The sequence below is a fragment of the Pinus tabuliformis genome, chromosome 9, assembly GCF_031772625.1.
Source record: "Pinus tabuliformis cultivar Carrire ecotype Pingquan chromosome 9, CPIR1, whole genome shotgun sequence".
NCBI lineage: Eukaryota > Viridiplantae > Streptophyta > Pinopsida > Pinales > Pinaceae > Pinus > Pinus tabuliformis.
Window position 1 is genome coordinate 39776954 of NC_142307.1, and position 22584 is coordinate 39799537.

General features: G+C 40.7%; 1 protein-coding gene across 1 annotated transcript in view; it reads right to left on the minus strand.

Annotated features, from left to right (window-relative positions):
• LOC149147043 (uncharacterized) overlaps positions 1-6865 on the minus strand; it is a 146080-nt gene extending 139215 nt beyond the window's left edge. Inside the window, exon 1 of the mRNA XM_089441692.1 lies at positions 6348-6865. Coding sequence (XP_089297818.1) covers positions 6348-6865 — 518 coding nt within the window. The remainder of the gene's footprint in view (positions 1-6347) is intronic.
• Positions 6866-22584: the final 15719 nt, after the last annotated feature.

Consider the following 22584-nt stretch of genomic DNA (forward strand, 5'->3'; position numbering starts at 1 on the left):
CCTAAATATAAAAGATCACCCGAGCACTTGTCCTTTCGGGCTTGTTTCAAATCAAAAGTGATAGAGTCACCTTTCGCTCTTTTCTCGACTCTTAAAATATGAAAAGGAAAAATTTTGTTTCGGTGTCTTAAAATTAACTACCCATAAAATATTCCTGTTTAAATTATATTCCTTAGTAATTCTTTAGGGTCGATTCCAATGAAAACATTTCCAGAATCTACCAGTCAAGGATTTCCCTCAGATGGGAATCCTAGTCCTTTTCCTTCTTTTGGAAATGCTAGTGCTCCTTCTATGGCAACGTTGTCCCTTCCTGGGTTAACCATTGGTTTACCTATCTGGTTGTTTTCGACCTCGGTGGTCCCGAGCATCCCGACTCCTGTCCAAATGTCTCCTTCATTTGAATCACGTCACGATGATTCTAAGGTTGACCTCTCACCTTCTTCCCCTATTTCTTCATCTTCCCCTTCTACTTCACCTAGTGAAAGTTTGAAATCCAGTAACCAGGAGGCTAAGAAGAAGAAGAAGAAGAAGAAGAAGAAGAAGTCAAATAAGCGAGAGGCCAACCGTGCAACTATTACTCCAAATGCACCCCCCGTCGACAAACCTTCTGATCCTTCGCAGAAGGTAAAATTCCCTTGCAAGTTGTGTAAGGGTGACCATCTCCTTCGAGACTGTCTTGGCATTCCCAGAGTCTTAGAGATGTGGTCTCAAAATCTGGATCGACCATCCCCATCAACCTCTGGAGATCATGTCAATGCTACACCTTCAGCTAATGATGGTAAGAAGAAGGGAAATATTAGATTCCCCTGTAGGTTATGTGAAGGAGAGCATCTTCTTCACCTTTTCCCTCTTATGGATAAAGTTTCCAAAGTTTTGGAAAACCTTACAGCTCCTCAACCCCAACTTCCTGTTGGTTATCAAAGGCTTTCTTCTAACCCTCCCCCGATTGGTAAAGAGATTGACTTGGATTCATCTCTTGCCCGTCCTGCTCTTCCTGAGCGTGACTCTCTTGTGTCTGTTCCCGACCAACCATTGGTCGAAAAGAGTGTCGACTTGTCTCCACCTTCAGTTGATCACTCTGTTCCGGAAGAGAGTGGTAATCATACTGCTCATGTTCTTCTCATCTCCTCAGATTCTCATGAATCGAAGAGTGACCCTCCCATCCTGGTTGTTCAGGAGAGTCCTTCTCCTATTCCTGCAGAGCATGGGGCAATCATATGATATCCCCACCAATTAGTTCTATCGTCTCTTTTGATTGGGGTCCATTGACTGATTTCTGCCTCCCATCTTATGTGCCTTTCTAGATCACAGTACAAGCCTATAACATGGCAGTACTTGGCACTGTATTAGATGAAGGTGCGTATGTTAGCATCATGTCTTCTACTACTTGGCAAGCTTTGGGTTCCCCACAGCTTGTGCCTGTCACCCAGAATCTGTTGGCTTTCAACGGAGGAACCTGTCAACCTTTAGGGATCCTTCCAAACTTCCCTATTACTTTGGAAGGGAAGACCACCTATATAGATGTGATGATAGTCCAAGGTCCATTAGATTTCAATCTCCTCCTTGGACATGACTATGTTTATGTCATGGGAGCTCTTGTTTCTTCGCTTTTCCGTGTGGTTTGTTTTCCGCACGAAGAGAGAATAGTGATCATTGATCAATTGTCATTCTTTGGTCACCAGGCACCTCCTTTACCATCATCCCCTATTGGCTCTTGTTTGCAAGCAGTACCTTCCTCGCCATAGGTCAATTATGTGGCTACCCGTTCCATCTCCACCTCTACTGAAGATCACACAGATGGTATCGTACATTATGTACTAGGGGCATTGGAACCCAATCTATCTTTGGTACCAAATGACATGTATTCCTCCCAGAGCGTGGTTCTTTCATCTAGTGAAGACCTCTTGGGAGCCATGTTCTTGTATGGTCCTATTGACATGGCGAATGTTCGCTACACCAACGAGGGGAGCTGGCCCAATCGCAAGCCCCAATTAGACCTAATTTCGTTTGGAATGGCTCATTCCAATGGGTTTTAAGGGACCCCGTAAACTGCTAAATGAGTTGAGAGATTGCTTCTGGGAAGAAGGCTTCAATTAAATCAACAAAAGGAACAGCTAACCTATATGTATCAAATCCTATCTACACTACTTCTACTTTCCTATGCTAAACTTAACTATTCTAGTCTATCCTGCAGGAGCATAATAAAAGAGATTAAACACCATAAATAAATTCCAAGTCCAAAGAATCAATTACTGAGTTCATAGATGAACAAGGTTGTATTAGATCTTGATTGCAATTAGATTACTCATACAGGAATACACATTCCTTTCTGCACAAATAAACCTGCAACTGGTGTTTAATATGGTTTTGAATCAATGATTGCTCATAATTTAACCAAGCAATTGAATCATATTCAATTAAACAAGACTAATGATGAACAGTATGCATCAATATTCACAACCACAAATCACATTTATATTTATGCTAGCGGCAACGCTCTGCTTCAAAACACATAAAAGCAAAGGCAAAAAAAATTAGAAACTACAGACTCCTTGACCCAAACAGTCCTCCTTATTCACAATAAATCAAAATTTTTCTTATCCAAAACCAAAAGCCCCTTCTCATCTTTAGAGGTAATACTTATGCAAAAGCCCCTAACTCTTGGTCTTCCCTACCTCTTCATCTCCCCCTACTATCTTCGATATACAAATTGAGTATACAGAGATAGGATCGTCAGCGTAACCACTGACATGTAGACAACATATCTACTGGAGCACTTCATTTCCTGAGGAAGTGAACAAATGTTGATAAAAAGGGTGACTATGTGTCGCTTCCCCATGATGAAAACCAGGACAACTTTGCTTTCAAAATGCACAGGCAACGGGTGGGATTCCGACCTGGTATGCCTAAGGCCAGATCTTTAAACACAACGCTTCTGCATACATGACTCTTTGAATCCACTCCTGCGTACTTTACTTCTCTCTTGCAGAGATAGTTATCATTAGCTTCATGATTGTGAACAATATAATAGAAATGTTCAAACAAAATATAAACGTTTCCTTCATTAACTTTTATAAGACTATGGGAAACAAGTGTGAAAGAAAAGGATTTACGCACAAAACACACATAACACACAATTTTCCCGCTTAATCCACAGGCTTGGAATGGTTTTCGAGGGCTTTACTTAATCACAATCGAGTATCGGCCCCTCTGCGGGTTGCAGTACCCATGCCTTCCACTTCCCTAATGTGCGATTACACTATCGGGACTCCACAAGCGCGCCTTTTACACTAAAAACCCACTCCCTTTGTTATATCGGGAAATTTGGAAAACACAGGAATACAAAGAAAATCCCGCTCCAATCACTTAGGCCGGACCTCAAATTTTATGTATCGGGGTCTAAAAATATCGTTGCGTCCAGCATATCACATATCGCAATATGCACAAGCCTGGGGCTCCACCGGTTGTGATACGCAATGGGGCTTCGGACCCGAAAATATATATATATCATATTTGATAAGCTCGGCGGGTTCGCCATACAACCACGCACATTGTGTATAAAGCCCGAGCTTCGCTAATATGCAATATGCAATTGGGGAATCGAACCCGATAATGTATATAATGTGGTTAGAGATGTCGTCGGGTCTGGAGGCCAGTGGCGTGCCATATATATATATATAAATCTCGGGACCCCACCGATAGTGACATGCAATATAGCTTCCGGACCAGAAAATATATGAATTTGGGTTGATACTACTGTCGGGTCCGGAAGGTAACGGTGAACCTTGAGTCTTAGCATTAATTGCGATAGGCGGGAAAGGGTTTTACGCATGTTTTTGAGCATTTCCACTATAAGGAGCTATGACAGGAATAATGATGCGATGGGAGGTTTTGTGAGTTAAATAAATCCCAATGAACATATGAATGAAGGGCTTAAACAAGGTTATATGCGAGGGATTTATTAAGGGGCTTAAACCATTTGTGAATGGAATATTTGACTCTCCAGAGAGCTAAATCCCTCAGGTAAAACAGATCATTCGGAGAGATGCAAGATTAACTTCTAGGGGACCCATCCAAAATTGTTGCCAAGGCAAGTTTTGATAGGGTGGTGGTTGTGGCCACAACAAATGGCGAACCGTTGGGTGAACCAGTTATCTCTGTTTCCAAATAAACCTCAGATCGATAAAGCATCAGGGTGTTAAGATAAACTTGAAATGCAAACTGTACAAATGAAAGGCATGGGTTCCACTTCACATTAATTGCTTCAGGTGGGATGAAGACAAATAGCTTCTACTTACTGATAGGGTTTTGACAGGCATTCTCCAATGGCAGTATTATGGGGTTTATTGACCTTCCTTTACCTGTTTTCCACTTTCAAAAATCCTTTTGGGGTCATCACTGGTCTGTCCATACCTGTTTAGGTGTGTACCTCAGCTCTTTATTGCTCATCAAACTTGATGTAGGCATGTTTATCTTGCACTTTATATGAGAATTTTAGTGCTATATTTTCATTGATTGAATGGGGCGCAGTCATGGATCATGCCATATTTTTAAACCGCTTAAGCAAGGTTGGGCTTGTTGTGTCAATCGGTACTCTGAGCCCAACAACAGTCCTTACTCTAACCGGCTTCCCAAACAACTTGTCCTTCCAGATTGGCACAAGGACTTGACATTTCATTTTCTTCTAGATAAGTCCTTCCAGTTTCAGGCACAAGGACTAGAGCACAATTGGATTTGCCACAGGGTATATGACAGTGAGCTTAGCCCATGAAAGGAGGTTTACTTGTGGATAACAGGTATTGGACAATTTAGTGTGGTGGATGGAGCCAATGGAGAATGACTGCAAACCCTACAGCTAAGTATAGGCTAGGTCTGAGTGGGATTTATTCAAAATGCAGTGTCCCTCCATGCCAGTCTAGCTATAGTTACACATTTTTGTTTTATAAAGATGCCCCTGCATGCTCCAGATATCCAGGTTATCAACAGATCTTACCCAGTTCTCAACAGATGCCAATGAGCGGCTTTGGTTTGAACTCCACAGCTGATTTTCAAGTTCTCACGGGCTGATTGAAAATTTGTTTGATTTTCAAGGTAATGATGGGTTTAGAAATAGTAGAATCATCAGTAGGTTAATGAGGGAGGGAAAGGCTGAATGTGGTGAATGAGGGAAAATCTGAGAGGTAAAACAAGGTTGGAGGACTGAAATCAGTTGGCTGAGAAAGGACTGTGATTCAAAATAGCAGGAAAATAAACTTTGCAGAAAACAAAAGGAAAAGACAGAAATACAACTAAACTAACAACAAAATGAAATGAACTCTAACCTACTCAGGAGGTAACCACCATGCGGTGGCTACTAGAAGTATCTCTTTAGATGCTGGCCATTAACAGGGAGCTTTTCAGTCTCTCCCTGTAACGTTTTCAACCTGTAAGTTCCTTGACCAATTTTTTCAACAACTTGGAATGGGCCCAGCCATAAGTGTTGGAATTTCATGTGTTTTCCTTTTGGCTCACTCAGCTTGTCCCATTTCAGGACTAGCTCCCCTACTTGGAAATCTTTATCTCCTGCCAGATGATGATCAAACCATTTTTTTACAATCATTTGGTGATTTTTGAATTTAATTCTGGCTCTATCTCTTAATTCCTCTAGCCTCATCAGTTGGTTGATCCTTTCTTGAAGCAAGGCTGAAGGGGTTCCTCTTGAAGCTTGGGAGAGTTGTAAGGAGGGAAGGGTAACATTTGGAGGTAAGATTTCTTCTTATCCATAGACAAGGAATTATGGGGATTTTCCTAAGGCCACTTTAGGGGTGACCCTATCGGCCCAAAGGGCATTTGTTAGGGCATTGTGCCAGTTCCTTTGGTTGTCAGCAACAAACTTGCGGATTATGCGAATAAGGTTTTTATTTGAAGACTCTACAACTCCATTTCCCTGGGGGTAATAGTTTGCTGCATACCTTACGTGGATTGATTTGTCAATAGCAAACTCAGTCAATTTCAGTGATGAAAAGTAAGAAGCGTTATCAAATATGAGAGCGTCAGGGATGCCATACCTGTTGATAATGAATTTCTCAATGAATGATATTACCTCATCTTCGTTCACCTTCCGAAGCGGGATGGCTTTAGTCCATCTGGTGAAGTAATTAGTCGCTGTGAGTATATACTTATGCTGCTGTGAATAGTTTGGAGTGATCTCACCTATGACGTCTAGGCCCCACTACTGGAATGGTCGATAAATCATAACAAGCCTGAGGGGAACAACATGCTTTCTTTCTCGTCCTGCGGCGGTTTGACACACCTTGCATTTGCAAGCGTAGGTATGCGAGTCTTTGAACACTGTGGGCCAATAATACCCAGCTCTTAATATTTTGTGAGTAGTGGTCTCTCCGTCGTAGTGACCACCTGCTGGGCCGTCATGCATTTCTTTCAATACATGGTCGACATCATCCTTCTCCAAACACCTCAACCAGATTCCATCATGATTTTTTTTGTATAAGATGTTGTTGGCCAAATGATACTGATTGGATTTCAATCTGAGTGCTCTCCTCTGTGATGCATCCATGTGTTCAGGACACGATCCCCACACTAGATAGAAGCGTATGTTGTAGTACCACGACTCAGGGTCCAAAAGGGCTTCTGACATCTCTCGCTCATACATCAGTGCTTCATTAATCCATAAGGGCTCTTCCCTGAGTTCCATTTGTGCATATTGCATGCTCAACGTTCCTGATTCTTCGAACGCCCCTTTTTTGTCCACCAAGGCTTCTGCCGCTAGCCTGCAAAGTCCCTGCCCTCGAACTATCTGTGTCGGCTTTACCTCAAGGTCAAACTCTTGAAGGGCGGTTATCCAGTTCCCTCTTCGTTCACCCATTTCTTTCTGCATGAAGAGGGCTCTTACAGCAGGATGGGGAACGATGACTTTGGTCTTGGCCTTTAGTAAATAAGGGCGGAAATGTTTTATGGCCTTGAAAACTGCATAGCCCTGTTTCTCCACATCTGGGTAGTTGAGTTCCGCCCCTTGTAGATTAGAGATCATATAAGCAATAGGGACTTTGTTGCCTTTGTTGTTTTTTTGAGTGAGTATTGCGGCATATGAAACATCAGAAGCAAAAGTGTACAAGAAGAACTCCTTGCTGAAATCAGGGCTGACCAATGCAAGAGCTTCAACGATGGCTTCCTTGATTTGCTGAAATGCTTCCTTGGCTTCATCGCTCCATTTATACACAACGTCTTTCTTCATCATTAGCTGCATGGGGCGCACTATTTCTGCAAAGCCTGAGACAAATTTTCTAATGAAATTAATCCTCCCGAAGAAAGATTGCATGGCTTTTTTATTGGCAGGGGGTTGTATTCTCATGATGGTCTCTATTCTTTCAGGATCAATAACAATCCCTTTAGGGAAGATATGATATCCAGTAGTTTCCCCTCCATGACTGCAAATATGCTCTTCTTGGGATTCAATGAAATTCCATACCTTCAGCATATTTCAAAAATCTATCCTAGGTGATAAATATGATCCCTTCTTTGATATGAATACATAGTGATTTCATCCATGTAAACCACTATTGATCTGTTCATCAACCCTCGAAAAGATATGTCCATAGCTCTCTGGAATGTGGCACCCGCGTTAATGAGCCCAAAAGGCATTTTACGATATGCGTAGGTGCCCCATTTGGTGTTGAAGGTTGTCTTAAGCTGATCCCCATGAGATACCAATACTTGATTATATCCTGAAAACCCATCTAATAGGGACAACATTTCAGACCCAGAAACGCATTGAAGGATGTGTTCCATAGAAGGGATAGGATAGTTATCCTTTTGAGATGCTTTGTTCAGGTTTCTGAAATCAATACACAACCTGATGTCTCCATTTTTCTTTCTTACTGGCATGAGATTGGCTACCCAGCGGGTGTGTTTGACTGGGAAGATGATTTTAGCATCCAGCATCTTGTTTAGTTCTTTCTTCACCAATGGTTCTAGGCTTGGATGCATCTTACGTAGCTTTTGTTGGTAGGGCCTGGCATCCTTTTCCAAAGGGATTACATGCTGCATAACACTGGTATCGAAGGTATTTAGGTCTTCATATGTCCACGCAAAGACGTCCTTGTAGTCTTTAAATAACTTGACAAATGCAGCCTTTTCTTGTGGAGAGCACCCAAGGCCCAGATTGACATTTTTTGGGTCTTCTTTGGTCCCAAGGTTGACCGATTCATACTTCATGGATCAGCTATGTGTTTTGCAGTTAGTCGGCTTCTTGAATTTATCATGCAAGTCATACAAGTGCTCCATCTTAACAACTGACTTGGGAATCTGATCCAAATGGATCCGATAATGCTCTCTAAGTCTTCATAAACTATTTAAAAATCATGCCAAAGATCAAAACCTTTTAAAAGATCAAAGTTAAAGCAAGAGGAAACACCCTTAGCAGGGCAGAGAAACACTATCGGGAGGCCCAAAACCTGTGAAAACAAAGAAAACAAAGTATTGGCGGTTTTAAGGCAACGTTGAATCAGAGTCGTCGGATCTGGCCGATTAACGGTCCAGAACTGATAGGCGAATCACTATCGGTGCTAATCGGTGGAATCCACATGACAGTTGCGATTGCGATTAGTGTGGATCAACAAGGACCGTCGATCAAGCGTGCAGATCGACAGCCCATGTTAATGTGTGCTATCGCAATTGACAAATGCAGAGGAGCGATTACAATCAGCGGGGGGTCATGTGTGATATGTGATATCGCGTTGGAACATGGAACGGGGCCGATATCAATACACCATGTGACAACCAGACCCAATAGCATTATAAATGAAATTTGATATAATTTCAAGTCCATAACAAAGCCATTTTTAATGTATTTTCGCGATTTTCGTTGTATTTCCAAAACACAAAGGGACGAAGCCTTTTGATATGCGATAGCAACTTGTGGGCAGACCTGATAGGGGAATGAATCATATTTAAGGACTTTTAAAGTCTGATATATTGAGTTTTGGCGGACTTTCTCTGTTAAAACACATTTTCCCTGTGTTTAACAGAGCGCAGTTGTTTCAGGAGTTTCAGAGGCCCGCGGCACTATGGCGTTACAGAATGGGTGGCCACCTCCTCTCTAGGCATTAAATAATGATTGTATCATGCTGAGAGAGGGATTCGAAGTGGACAGAGGCTAGGGAGACCGAGAGACAGGAACATGAAACAAACAAGTAGCGCATTTTTGGCTATAAAGCCACAGACAAAGAGCACTGAGGGAGTCTGTGCACTCATAGAGAAACTTGAGAGGTTCAAGTAAAGCTCTTGTATTGTAATATATTGTGTGTGAGGCTCAAATTGAGCTCACTGTTGTAAAAAAGAACTCTGCTTGAAGACATAATAGAGAGGCCACCACTGAAGGCTGGACTAGGAGATGTAGCCCAGGAGTATTGGGTGAACTCCTCATTAAATTTGTTGTGTTATGTGTTGTCTATTATGTTTTGTTTACTGCTTCATTGTCTGTGCATTTCACAATATTATTGATCCATTGCATAAAATGACATAGACTAATCCATGCACATAAGTTTGTAATACCTTATTATTGTCTTAGATCTCATTATCAGATCAAGTGGTATCAGAGCTTTAGGTTGCTAAGGTTAGACAAGCTTGTGCTAGACTGTTTGTGAATGCTAACTAGGTCAAATATTAAATTAGGAGAAGGAGAACTGGTTGAAACTAACCTAGAAATGAGTAGAGTCTATCCTATGAGGAAAATGACAGAAGAAATTCCCTTGGAATTAGACTCTCAGTTCATGGACAGTTTCATGACCATGAGAGCCATGGGAGAAGAAATGTATAGAGAATTTAAGAAAGATCAAAGTGAAGATTCTTCAACTTCCAAACAAGACAAAGGAACAAAGGAATCTCTTATATATGGCCATTTTGAAGGCAAAGCGAAAGGAAAAAAGGCTCCTCTATCCACACCTCCTGATACCCTGAAAATACAAAAAAGAAGACATCTTTGATCAAATTAGTTGTTAAATTTGATTTGCCAATATATGATGGAGAGTTAAATGCAGAGAAGCTAGATAACTGGATTAGATAGATTGATGTGTATTGCAGGGTGCAGAGCATTGATTCAGATAGAAGTAAAATTCAGTTGGCCAGCCTACGCCTTAGAGGAACTGCCTTGGTATGGTGGGAAGGCAGGACATAAGCTGACTTGAAGAAGCATGGTAAAACTCTTTCTGTCTAAAGTGAATTTTTTTATGCAATTAAAAAAACAATTCTATCCACTAGCTTATATGCAACAAGCTATGATGAGTTGGCAAACTCTTCGCCAATTAAAAGGGCAGAGTGTACAAAGCTACACCCAAGAATTTAGAAAAAGAGCTTTGATTCTAGGCATTTCTTTAGACTCACCTGAAACTTTGTTGAAGTATATAGGTGGTCTACATAGTTATTTGAGGCACACCATTCTCATGTTTAACCCTACTAGCATAGATGAGGTATCTGTTCAGGCTACCCATCTAGAGGCTAGAGGCAAGAATGTGAACCCAGAGATTGGGGGATCATCAAAACCCATTGCAAGCAAGAACAAGGAAAAGAGGAAGCAGAAATGGAAAGAGAGGAAGGAAAATGTTGTACAAAAGGCCAAACCTTCATGCACTCACTGCAAGAAGGATGGACATGATGATGAACATTGCTGGTCTTTGCATCCGGAGCTGAAACCCAAGAAGTTTGATGGCAAGAAGAAGAAGGTTGTTGCTATTGTTAAGAGAGATTTGGGGTCAAACTTAGGTGATGAAACAACCATCACAGCCACAGGTATACAAGGTAAAAATTCTGAAGCATCTACTAGTAATTCTGCCCAAACTATTGATAGTGAAGAAAATGAGAGAAGAAGACATGAGATTTTTCATATTAGAGTTATTTCCAAGCATCAAAAGATTGATACTTTATTTGATAGTGGCTCACAAGTAAACTTAATTTCTGAAGCAATTGTAAAGAAGCTGGGATTACTAACCACACCTCACAAGAAGCCATATCCATTAGGTTGGTTATGTGATAAAGCAAAGCTACAAGTGACTAGACAATGTAAACTTAGGTTTGCCATTGGTTCAACATTTGTAGATGAGGTTGAGTTAGATGTAATTCCCTTGGATATATGTGGGATTGTTTTAGGAAGTCCTTACTTGTATGATAGAAAAGCCATTTTCTATAGAGCTGAAAATAAGTATCAACTTGTTAAAGATGGAATAGAATATACTGTAAGAGCTCACAAACTCAAGAATAATTATACTCTCATAAACTCAGGGCAGATGAAAAGAATTGTAAATTCATGCAAGCAATTTTTACTAATGGTTGTAAAGGAAAAGAAACCTGATAAAACCAATGTATTTGAACACTGTGATGCTAAACAGCAAGCTGATTTAGAAAAAGTTGTTTCAGAATATGATATTTTATTTCAAGAACCTAAAGGTTTGCCACCCAAAAGGGAAATTGTACATGATATTAATTTGTAGCAAGATGCTCCATTCCCTAACATCGGAATGTATAGGTTATCCACTTTAGAGAATGCAGAAATCAAGAAGCAGGTATAGGAGCTACTCGAGAAAGGGTTCATAAGACCAAGCACATTGCTATGTGGATGCCCAATAGTGTTGGTGAGAAAGAAGGATGGTTCGTGGAGGATGTGCATTGATTACCGAGCACTGAATAAAATAACGATCAAGAATCGTTATCCCCTTCCTCGCATTGATGATCTATTGGATCAGCTGAAAGAGGTTGTTTACTTTTCCAAGTTGGACCTACGTAGTGGTTACCATCAGGTCAGAGTAGCAGAGCAAGATGCATGGAAGACTGCTTTCAAAACAAAGCAAGGGCTATATGAATGGCTAGTTATGCATTTTGGTTTAACTAATGCTCCTACCACTTTCATGAGAGTAATGAATGATGTACTCAGGCCTTTTATTGATGATTTTGTAATTGTATATCTAGATGACATTCTTGTATTTAGTAAAACATGGGAAGAAAATTTAAAGCATGTAAAGCAGACTCTAGATGTTTTGAAGCAAGAAAATCTCTATGTTAAATTATCAAAATGTGAACTTTGAATTATTTGGGTCATATTGTAGGGGGTGGTGAACTGAAGATAGATCCCTCTGAGGTTGCAGTCATTGTAAACTGGCCTAAACCCAAGTCTGCTACAGAAGTTAGAAGCTTCCTAGGGGTAGCACAATATCGAAGAAAGTTTATTGCTAACTTTTCCTTAATTGCAGCTCCCTTACATGCTTTGACAGGATTGAACAAGGTGTTACAGTGGGGAGGCAAACAGCAGAAAGCCTTCGACACCTTGAAAGAAAAAATTAGTACAACACCAGTACTAGAATTGCCAAATATTCAACAACCATTTGAGATCGAAATAGATGCCAGTGATTATGCCATGGGAGCAGTGTTGATTCAACATGGTAAACCCATATGCTACCATTCTGAGACTTTTAATTCTGCAATAGTTAATTATCCTACATATGATAAAGAACTGTATGCATTAGTTCAGAGTGTGAAGAAGTGGAAACATTACTTAATGGGCAAAGAAACAATAATACATACTGATCATCAACCACTTCAGTACTTGCACTCACAAACTAAACTACAGCAGTCAAGGCATTATAGATGGATGGGTTTCCTACAACAGTTTCATTTAGTCATCAGATATAAAAATGGCATACACAATAAAGTTGCAGATATGTTGTCCAGACCAATCATAAATGCATCTACTATACTTAAGCATAACTCAGTGATGCATGAAATCTACATTGAACAATATGCTCAAGATATAGATTTTAAAGATGTATATGCAGCTTTAAGTAATGGAAAAAAGGTAGAAGAATTGGATTACTATATTAAGGACCGACTCTTGTGTCATTTTGGAAAGCTATGCATTCCACAAAGAGAGAGAATTAAAATAATTATGGAGGCACATACTTCCCTGATATCAGGTCATTTTGGTGTAAGAAAAACAGTTGCACAACTGCAAAGATACTGCTATTGGCCAAAAATGAATGAAACAATTTCTAGATATGTAAGAGGGTGTACCATGTGTGCTAAAAGAAAGCCCAACAATAGAAAACTATGCCTGTACACTCCACTGCCAGTCCCTTCCCGCCCTTGGGAAAGTGTTTCCGTGGACTTTGTTGGGGGATTGCCAAAATCTAGAAAGGGACATGACTATTTATATGTTACTGTGGACAGGTTTAGCAAAATGTGTATTTTAATACCTTGTAATAAGCAGATTACAGCTGAACAAACAGCAAAATTGTTCTTTCAGCATGTCTGGGTGCATTTTGGGTTACCCACTTCCATAGTATCTGATCGAGACTCCTGATATGTTGGAAAGTTTTGGTCAAGTCTGTGGGAATTAATGGACACCAGACTGAAGAAAAGCACAACCTTTCATCCACAGACAGATGGCCAAATAGAGGTAGTCAACAGGACAATGATCCAGTTGCTCAAGGGTTATTGCAGCAAGCATCCCAAGCTTTGGGATGAACACTTATGTTATGTGCAACATACTTACAACCGTGCTAAACATTATTCTACACAGAGATCTCCTTTTGAGACTTGTTTTGGTTTCATACCAAGGTCTCCCTTGGATTTTGACTTTGAAAAAGACATAGCAGTTGTTGGACACAATGATGTGGACAAAGCAACCAGATTCAGTGAACAAATCCAAGAAATTCACCAGGCAGTGCAGAAATAGCTAGAAAAGAGCCAAGCCAAATACAAGGCAAGGCATGATAAACACCGAGTGGAGCACAGCTTCCAAGTTGGTGATCAAGTCTGGCTGTATATCAGCAAGGACAAAATGGAAGGTGAAGGAAAGAAGTTGAAGCCAATAAGGTATGGGCCTTTTAAGGTACTTGAGAAAATTGGTGAGAATGCTTTCCGCCTTGATCTTCCAGCATACATGCACATCTATTCAGTAGTAAATGCAGAAAATTTAACACTGTTTGAACCTTCTTTAATTGAAGATCCTGAAGAGCAAATTCAATTGCCTTCCATTGATGATCTGTTGCCTGAATACCTCAATGAGCTGTAGGAAGATATAGTTCTAGACAAGAAGGTGAGGACAACGTGCAGAGGGGACGTGGAGTACCTTAGAATTGGACTCAAAGGTTCAAAACCCAACAGTGCCAAATGGATAGAGATTGGGCAAGTGAGGCAGTTGTATCCTCACTTAAGCGATGCTTGAAAACCAACTTTTGGTGGTCCAAAATCCTTTTCAGTGGGAAGGCGTGATCCAAATGGATTCGAGAATGCTCTCTAAGTCTTCATAAACTCTTTAAAAATCATGCCAAAGATCAAAATCTTTTAAAAGATCAAAGTTAACGCAAGAGGAAACACCCTTAGCAGGGCGGAGAAACACTATCGGGAGGCCCAAAACCCGTGAAAACAGAGAAAACAAAGTATCGGCGGTTTTAAGGCAACATTGAATCAGAGCCGTTGGATTTGGCCGATAAACGGTCCAGATCCGATCAACGAATCGCTATTGGTGGTGGCTATCGGCGCTAATTGGCAGAATCCACATGACGGTTGCGATTTCAATCAGCACGGATCAACGAGGACCGTCGATCAAGCGTGCAGATCGATAGCCCATGTTAACACACGTTATCTCAATTGGCAAATGTAGAGGAGCGATTACAATCGGTGGGGGGTCATGTGCGATATTCGATATCGTGTCAAAACATGGAACAGGGCCAATATCAATACACCATGTGACAGTCGGACCCGATAGCATTATAAAGGAAATTTTATATAATTTCAAGTCCGTAACAAAGCCATTTTTAATGTATTTTCGCGATTTTCGTTGTATTTCCAAAACACAAAGGGACAGAGCCTTCCAATATGCCATAGCGACTTGTGGGTGGACCCGATAGGGGAATGAATCATATTTAAGGACTTTTAAAGTCTGATATATTGAGTTTTGGTAGACTTTCTTTGTTAAAACACATTTTCCCTGTGTTTAATAGAGCGCGGCTGTTTCAGGAGTTTCAGAGGCCCGCGACACTATGGCATTACAGAATGGGTGGCCACCTCCTCTCTAGGCGTTAAACAATGATTGTATCACACTGAGAGAGGGATTCGAAGCGGACAGAGGCCAGGGAGACCGAGAGACAGGAACATGAAACGAACAGGCAACGCATTTTTGGCTATAAAGCCACAGACAGAGAGCACAGTAGGGGAGAGCAGTATTTCAGGCAAATGCCGAGACAGAGTTTGCACAGAGACAAAGAGCACTGAGGGAGTCTGTGTACTCATAGAGAAACTTGAGAGGATCAAGTAAATCTCTTGCTATTGTAATCTATTGTGTGTGAGGCTCAAATTGAGCTCACTGTTGTAAAAAAGAACTCAGCTTGAAGACATAATAGAGACGCCACCACTGAAGGCTAGACTAGGAGATGTAGCCCAGGAGTATTGGGTGAACTCCTCATTAAATTTGTTGGGTTATGTGTTGTCTATTATGTTTTGTTTACTACTTCATTTTCTGTGCAGTTTGCACTCTTATCGATCCATTACATAAAATGACATAGACTAATCCATGCACATAAGTCTGTAATACCTTATTATTGTCTTAGATCTCATTATCATATTAGAATCATATTGGGCTGACCTTTCTCCTCACCTTCCCTCTCATTCATAAGCTTGTCATGCTCCTTTTTTTCATTGACTGCATTCTTGAATGTCTTCTCACAGTGCAAGAACTCAAGGATTTTCTCATCATCTTCAAACACCTGCCAATTCAAGATGTTATCAAGCATGGATGGTCTGAAAATCAATTCAACAGAACATTTATTTTTCTTCAATCTAAAATCAGGCAAAAGTTTAGTAGCCATATTAGCCATCAGATCAGCATCTTGGTTTTGCCGTCGAGGTATGTAGGTGATATTAAAAGAATCAAAAGTGTTAATTAAGTCCCATACCTCATGCTGGTACCTTACCAGGTGTGGTGAATTGCAATGTATCATTTTCCTTACCTGATCCATGATTATCTGTGAGTCACCAAAAACTTTAACATTTTTTACATTCATATAAATCACTTTCTTCAGGCCTTACAATAGGCCTTCATATCCTGTTGTATTGTTGGTTCCCTTGTGGGTCATGACAATACTCCCAACACCTGCACCTTCAAGGCAGCTAGAGCCATCAAAATAGAGTGTCCAAAATATAGAATCTAATGTTACATCAATTGAACTACTATCTAAGAAATTAGTCCTATCGTCTACTATAATACAGGACAGTTCATCAGTTGGATTATGGGAGGGAATTTCCAACTGTGTGTATGTCAAAGTTTCTTCAACTGTTTCTACATGGAATTCTCCAAAACAGGTTTTTGTGGCACAAACATTGAAACTATAATTCCCAAGGATGGAGTTGGTAAACATTACAGGCTCATTGGGACCATTTAGTTCCGTTACCACATACTTCATGTATCTTTCTCGATCAACTCTCAACATATCACCTTTTCCCTTCTGAGGAAACAAGAGATGGGACCAATCAGTTGAGAAATACCCATTGAGTTTTGCTGACCAATCCCTACTAAGCAGCATTCCATAGGCCTCGGGTATATCGACCACCACTATATCAATGACTTGTGTGTATTGTGGTTTAACAGCCATCCGAATCAACACATCTTTCAATTCTCCAATTACTTTCACATTTTTCCTGTCCAATTACATAATCCGAGTCTCGGTTTTATCAGGTATTACATGTAGTCTTTTAGCAACAACATAAGGCATCACAGTGGACGAGGCACCAGAATCTACCAGGAAATTGTGTATGTTCATGTTGAGGATTTCAAATGTGATAAGGAAAGGTGGGGTCATGGATTTTGATTTTCTCCCTATCATGGCTACACTGACATCTTGGGGTTTTCAATTCATTTTGGACAAAGTGGCTTCCATAGCTGATGGCATTTGGGCTACAATGAAGGTGTTGACAGGTTTGGACACTGGCTTCTTGGTTTCGCTGCTTGGGACGATGGTAGTTTTGGAATTTATCTCATTCATAGCTTTCAAGAGCAAATCTCTTTGCTGCGTTAATTTCAGCAAATCAAAGTATGTGATATTAGCCCTAGATTTCTTAAGATCATCCACAATGTTGTAGTCAATGCTATAAACAGGATATGGAAGAGTAAACATACTGGTTTTTCCATTCTTAGGTGGGGTTTTACCATCTTGAGTAGCCTTCGTTGCAGTGGGAGATGCATTTTCTTTCTCTAGATGGTTTGCAACAGGGGTATTCTTGGATTGACCATTGGGTCTACTCTTCTCAACAAGAACTTTGGGAGCAGGTGTCTTCACAGGGTAGACATCTTTCTTGGTCTAATCTATAGGCTTCATCACACCTGCAAGTGGCCCTTTGCTTCGTGTGTGGATTTCATTAGTGTGGATTTCTACCATACTGTCTCCTTGGTCATCATCATTCTCATTTGTATAGAAATCCCATAGTACGTTGATTTGGGATTCTTCTTCCAAGGGCTCTTCTACTTGGTATTCTTCCTCATCTTCTTGTTCTGGCTCTAGCTCCACTATAGGTTCTTCTTGGTTGAGGAGCGATCCGATAAGAGCCAGCTCTTCTGTGTTTAAATTCCCTTCATTGGGTGGAGCAGGCAGTGCAAGTGGACCATGACTGCCTTCTGTCTTCTTACGATAGAAAGGTTTGAAGGGTTTTCTGTTGTTATACTCTCCTCCACTCCCGCTCGTATTCTCTCCAGAATTCCTTTTCATATCGATGACTGTATTTGTCAGCTTCTTAATGATCTGATGCAAACCTTCTACATTCGTGGTATCCTTTTCTTTGGTTTCAGCCCCTTTGTTATCACTCCCATTATTCTTCTTGGATGCTTGAGAGGCTTTCTTTTCTCCGGTTGTAGGGTGGCATGCTGTGAGACTGAGCATTTCATTCTCGACCTTTACTGCTTCATCGATAGCACCTTGTAAGGTCTATGCGTTACTCCTTTTGACCCACATCGCAGTAGGGACAGGGAGAGCAGTGATGTAAAATTACATGAGCAACTCTTCTGTAGGTCTTGCGGTGGCTGAGATTATGTTGAATAAGGTGTTGAACCAGATATTAAAATCCTTAACCTTTTCTTTGGTTTCCATTTTCAAACGGGATAGCACCAGGACTAAGGTAGCAGGGGTTTTGTCATCGCCATACTTGTCTAAAAAGGGTTGTTGAAAGGCATCCCATGAGGTGATCGATCTGGTTCTCAAGCTAAAGTACCATGTTGAAGTTGCACCAGTCAGGGTAAAAGGGAATAGGCGACAAACTATATCTTCATCAACTACCCCCAGCATGCGCACGACCAAGAAGAACGAATTAATATGGTTTTCAGCGGTGTCTCCCCGCTCAAGGTCGAATTTAGGCAGTACCTTTTTTGCATTCTTGGGTAAGGGATGCTGCTACCCAGGTATTGCCATGACATCCTGAGCGAGCCAAGGAGGCAATGCTCTCGGAGGAGGTGGGAGTTGGTTTCCACCCAGTGGAGGAATATTAGCCATATCGAGGATAGGGATGTTTTGGTTGAGGGCTTCTTCGTTAGGATTTTCCAAATCAGGCCAAGGATTGCCTTCAGACAGGGAATCCTCAGGGATTTCTTCCCAAGGAGAGTTGATACTCTGCAAAGAATCAAGCACAATATCTTCAAGAGAAGGGGCTACAAACATTTCTTCGTTTATGTGATAGACCCTTGGCTTTCTTTTTGCTATCGGAGGTAATGACTGAAAGATAGGGAGTTGCGATAGAGAACAAGCATAAGCCTGAGTAATTTTTCTAACTGGTTGTTCCTGAGTGACTGGATACTCCCACAGTGTCTCTTCTTCGAAATGAGGCTTTTCTGAATGAGAGGAGGGGTCTTTTCGACCTTCACAATCCATGTATTAATATTCTTGAATCCATGCATGGCACTTATAGATGAAATCTTGAAAAGCTATGGACGGCGGTTCAAGCCCTCCGTCTAGCGCCAATTTTTTGACATGGCGAATGTTCGCTATACCAACAAGGGGAACTGGCCTAATCGCAAGCCCCAATTAGACCTGCTTTCGTTTGGAATGGCTAGTTCCAATGGGTTTTAAGGGACCCTGTAAACTGTTAAATGAGTTGAGAGATTGCTTCTGGGCAGAAGGCTTCAATTAAATCAACAAAAGGAACAACTAACCTATATGTATCAAATCCTATCTACACTACTTCTACTTTCCTATGCTAAACTTAACTATTCTAGTCTATCCTGTAGGAGCATAATAAAAGAGATTAAACACCATAAATAAATTCCAAGTCCAAAGAATCAATTACTAAGTTCATAGATGAACAAGGCTGTATTAGATCTTGATTGCAATCAGATTACTCATACAGGAATACACATTCCTTTCTGCACAAATAAACCTGCAACTGGTGTTTAATATGGTTTTGAATCAGTGATTGCTCATAAGTTAACCAAGAAATTGAATCATATTCAAATAAACAAGACTAATCATGAATAGTATGCCATCAATATGCACAAACACAAATCACATTTATATTTATGCCAGCGGCAACACTCTGCTTCAAAACACATAAAAGCAAAGGCAAAAAAAATCAGAAACTACAGGCTCCTTCTTGAACCAAACAGTCCTCCTTATTCACAATAAATCAAAATTGTTCTTATCCAAACAAAAAGCCCCTTCTCATCTTCAGAGGTAATACTTATGCAAAAGCCCCTGACTCTCGGTCTTCCCTGCCTCTTCATCTCCCCCCATTGTTTTCGATATACAAATCGAGTATACAGAGATAGGATCGTCAGCGTAACCGCTGACACGTAGAAAACATATCTGCTGGAGTGCTTCATTTCCTGAGGAAGTGAACAGATGTTGATAAAAAGGGTGACTGTGTGTCACCTCCCCATGATGAAAACTGGGACAACTTTGCTTTCGAAATGCACAGGAAACGTGTGGGATTCCGACTTGGAACGCCTAAGGTTGGATCTTTAAACACAACGCTTCTGCATACATGACTCTTCGAATCCACTCCGGCATACTTTACTTCTCGCCAGTAGAGATAGTTATCATTAGCTTCATGATTGTGAACAATATAACAGAAATATTCAAACAAAACATAAACGTTGCCTTCATTAACTTTTATAAAACTACGGGAAACAAGTGTGAAAGAAAAGGATTTACGCACAAAACACACATAACACACAATTTTCCCACTTAATCCATAGGCTTGGCATGGTTTTCGAGGGCTTCACTTAATCACAATCAGGTATCGACCCCTCCGCGGGTCGCAGTACCCATGCCTTCCACTTCCCCAATGTGCGATTACACTATCGGGACTCCACAAGTGCGCCTTTTACACTAAAAACCCGCTCCCTTTGTTATATCGGGAAATTTGGAAAACACGGGAATACAAAGAAAATCCCGCTCCGATCACTTAGGCCGGACCTCAAATTTTATGTATCGGGGCCTATAAATATCGTCAGGTCTGACATATCGCATATCGCAATATGCACAACCTTGGGGCTCCACCGATTGCGATATGCGACGGGGCTTCAGACCCGAAAATATATATATCATATTTGATAAGCTCGACGGGTCCGCCATATCACCGCGCACATTGTGTATAAGGCCCGGGCTCCGCCGATATGCGATATGCGATTGGGGAACCAGACCCGATAATGTATATAATGCGGTTAGTAATGCCGTCGGGTCCAGAGGCCAGTGGCGCGCCATATATATATATATATATATATATATATATATATATATATATATATATATATATATATAAACCCCGAGACCCCGCCGATAGCGACATGCGATATAGCTTCCAGACCCAAAAATATATGAATTTGGGTTGATACTACCATCGGGTCCGAAAGGTAACGGTGAACCTTGAGTCTTAGCGTTAATTGCGATAGGCGGGAAAGGGTTTTACGCATGTTTTTGAGCATTTCTGCTATAAGGAGCTATGACGGGAATAATGATGCGATGGGAAGTTTTGTGAGTTAAATAAATCTCGATGAACATATGCATGAAGGGCTTAAACAAGGTTATATGTGAGGGTTAAACCATTTGTGAATGGAAGATTTGACTCTCCAGAGAGCTAAATCCCTCATGTAAAATAAATCATTCGGAGAGATGCAAGATTAACTTCTATGGGACCCATCCAAAATTGTTGTCAAGGCAAGTTTTGATAAGGTGGTGGTTGTGGCCACAACAGGTCCATGATCAAATAGTGAGGATAGTTCCTGGTCTTGTGTCAACCTCGTTAAAAAATGAAACAAAGGAATATGAGGATGGTTCCTTATCTTGTGTCAACCTTGTTAAAAAATGAAACAAAGGAATATGAGGATGGTTCCTTATCTTGTGTCAACCTCGTTAAAAAATGAAAAAAAGGAATGTGAGGATAGTTCCTGGTCTTGTGTCAACCTCATTAAAAAATGAAACAAGGATTCAGAGCATAGTTCCTTGTCTTGTGTCAAGCTCGTTAAAAAATGAATCAAGGAGTCCAAGGATAGTTTCTTCCTATATCAACCTAGTTAAAAAATGAAATAAGGAATGTAAGCATAGTTCTTTGTCTTGTGTCAAGCTCATTAAAAAATGAAACAAGGGTCTCGAGGATAGTTCTTTTACTGCATCAACCTCGTTTAAAAATGAAGAAACTCCCTTTTCCAAATCGAGTCTTTGATTAAGATCTCGTAAAATCCCAGTCGAGTCTTTCCAAGATCTTAAAAGTGAACCTTCATTCCATCCACCTAGTTGACTAAAATGAAGCTTGGGGCGCATGTACCCCGATTGAGTCATTATGCCGGGGGCATGCAAACTTATAACAAGCATAGTTTTCCATTTTGAGCTTGTGTAAACACGAAACCGAATCCAAGAAGAGTTCTCCATGGTTCAAGCTTTTGTAAAAATGAACCCATGCCCAATTTACATCTCGTGATTGCCATTTTAATCAGTTGATTTCTGCTAGATGAGCCTTGGTTGTTTCATTCCATCGCCACCATCTCTTTGGCCGATCATATGCTTTCACTTGGTTGTTTTTCCTTTCCTGAGGGACCGTAGCGATGAGTGGTTTTGTTAGCCAACCTCTTAACCATTACATGTTTTGAGCAATTCCTCCATTGTCGGAACCAATTGCTACCCTTTATACCACTCATTCCTCCAGGATGAGTCACCTTTAAGCTCTTTTCTGACTCGTAAAAGATGAAAATATTGCCGAGTATTTTTTCCCTTTTGACTCATTAAAGAGAATAAAAATGGGGGGTCCGCTTTCAGCTCTTTTCCAACCCTTTAAAAGTGAAAAGATGGCCGAGCCCTTGTCGTTTCAAACTCGTTAACGGATGTGAAACCTCGTGTGCCTAGTATAAGTTTACCCCTTTTTTGGGATGGGAGGCACTATTTACGAAAAAGGTACCCCTTGACTGAAATGGTCACGTAGTTCTCTCAAGTATTGTTTTCTACCTTTCTGGGCTCGAGAGACACAAATGTACGAAAAGGGACCATGTGGAGTTTTCTTTTATGTGTCTTTTTCAAACTCTCTAAATATGAAAAAGATACTAAGTTACACCTTTTTCGGACTCGT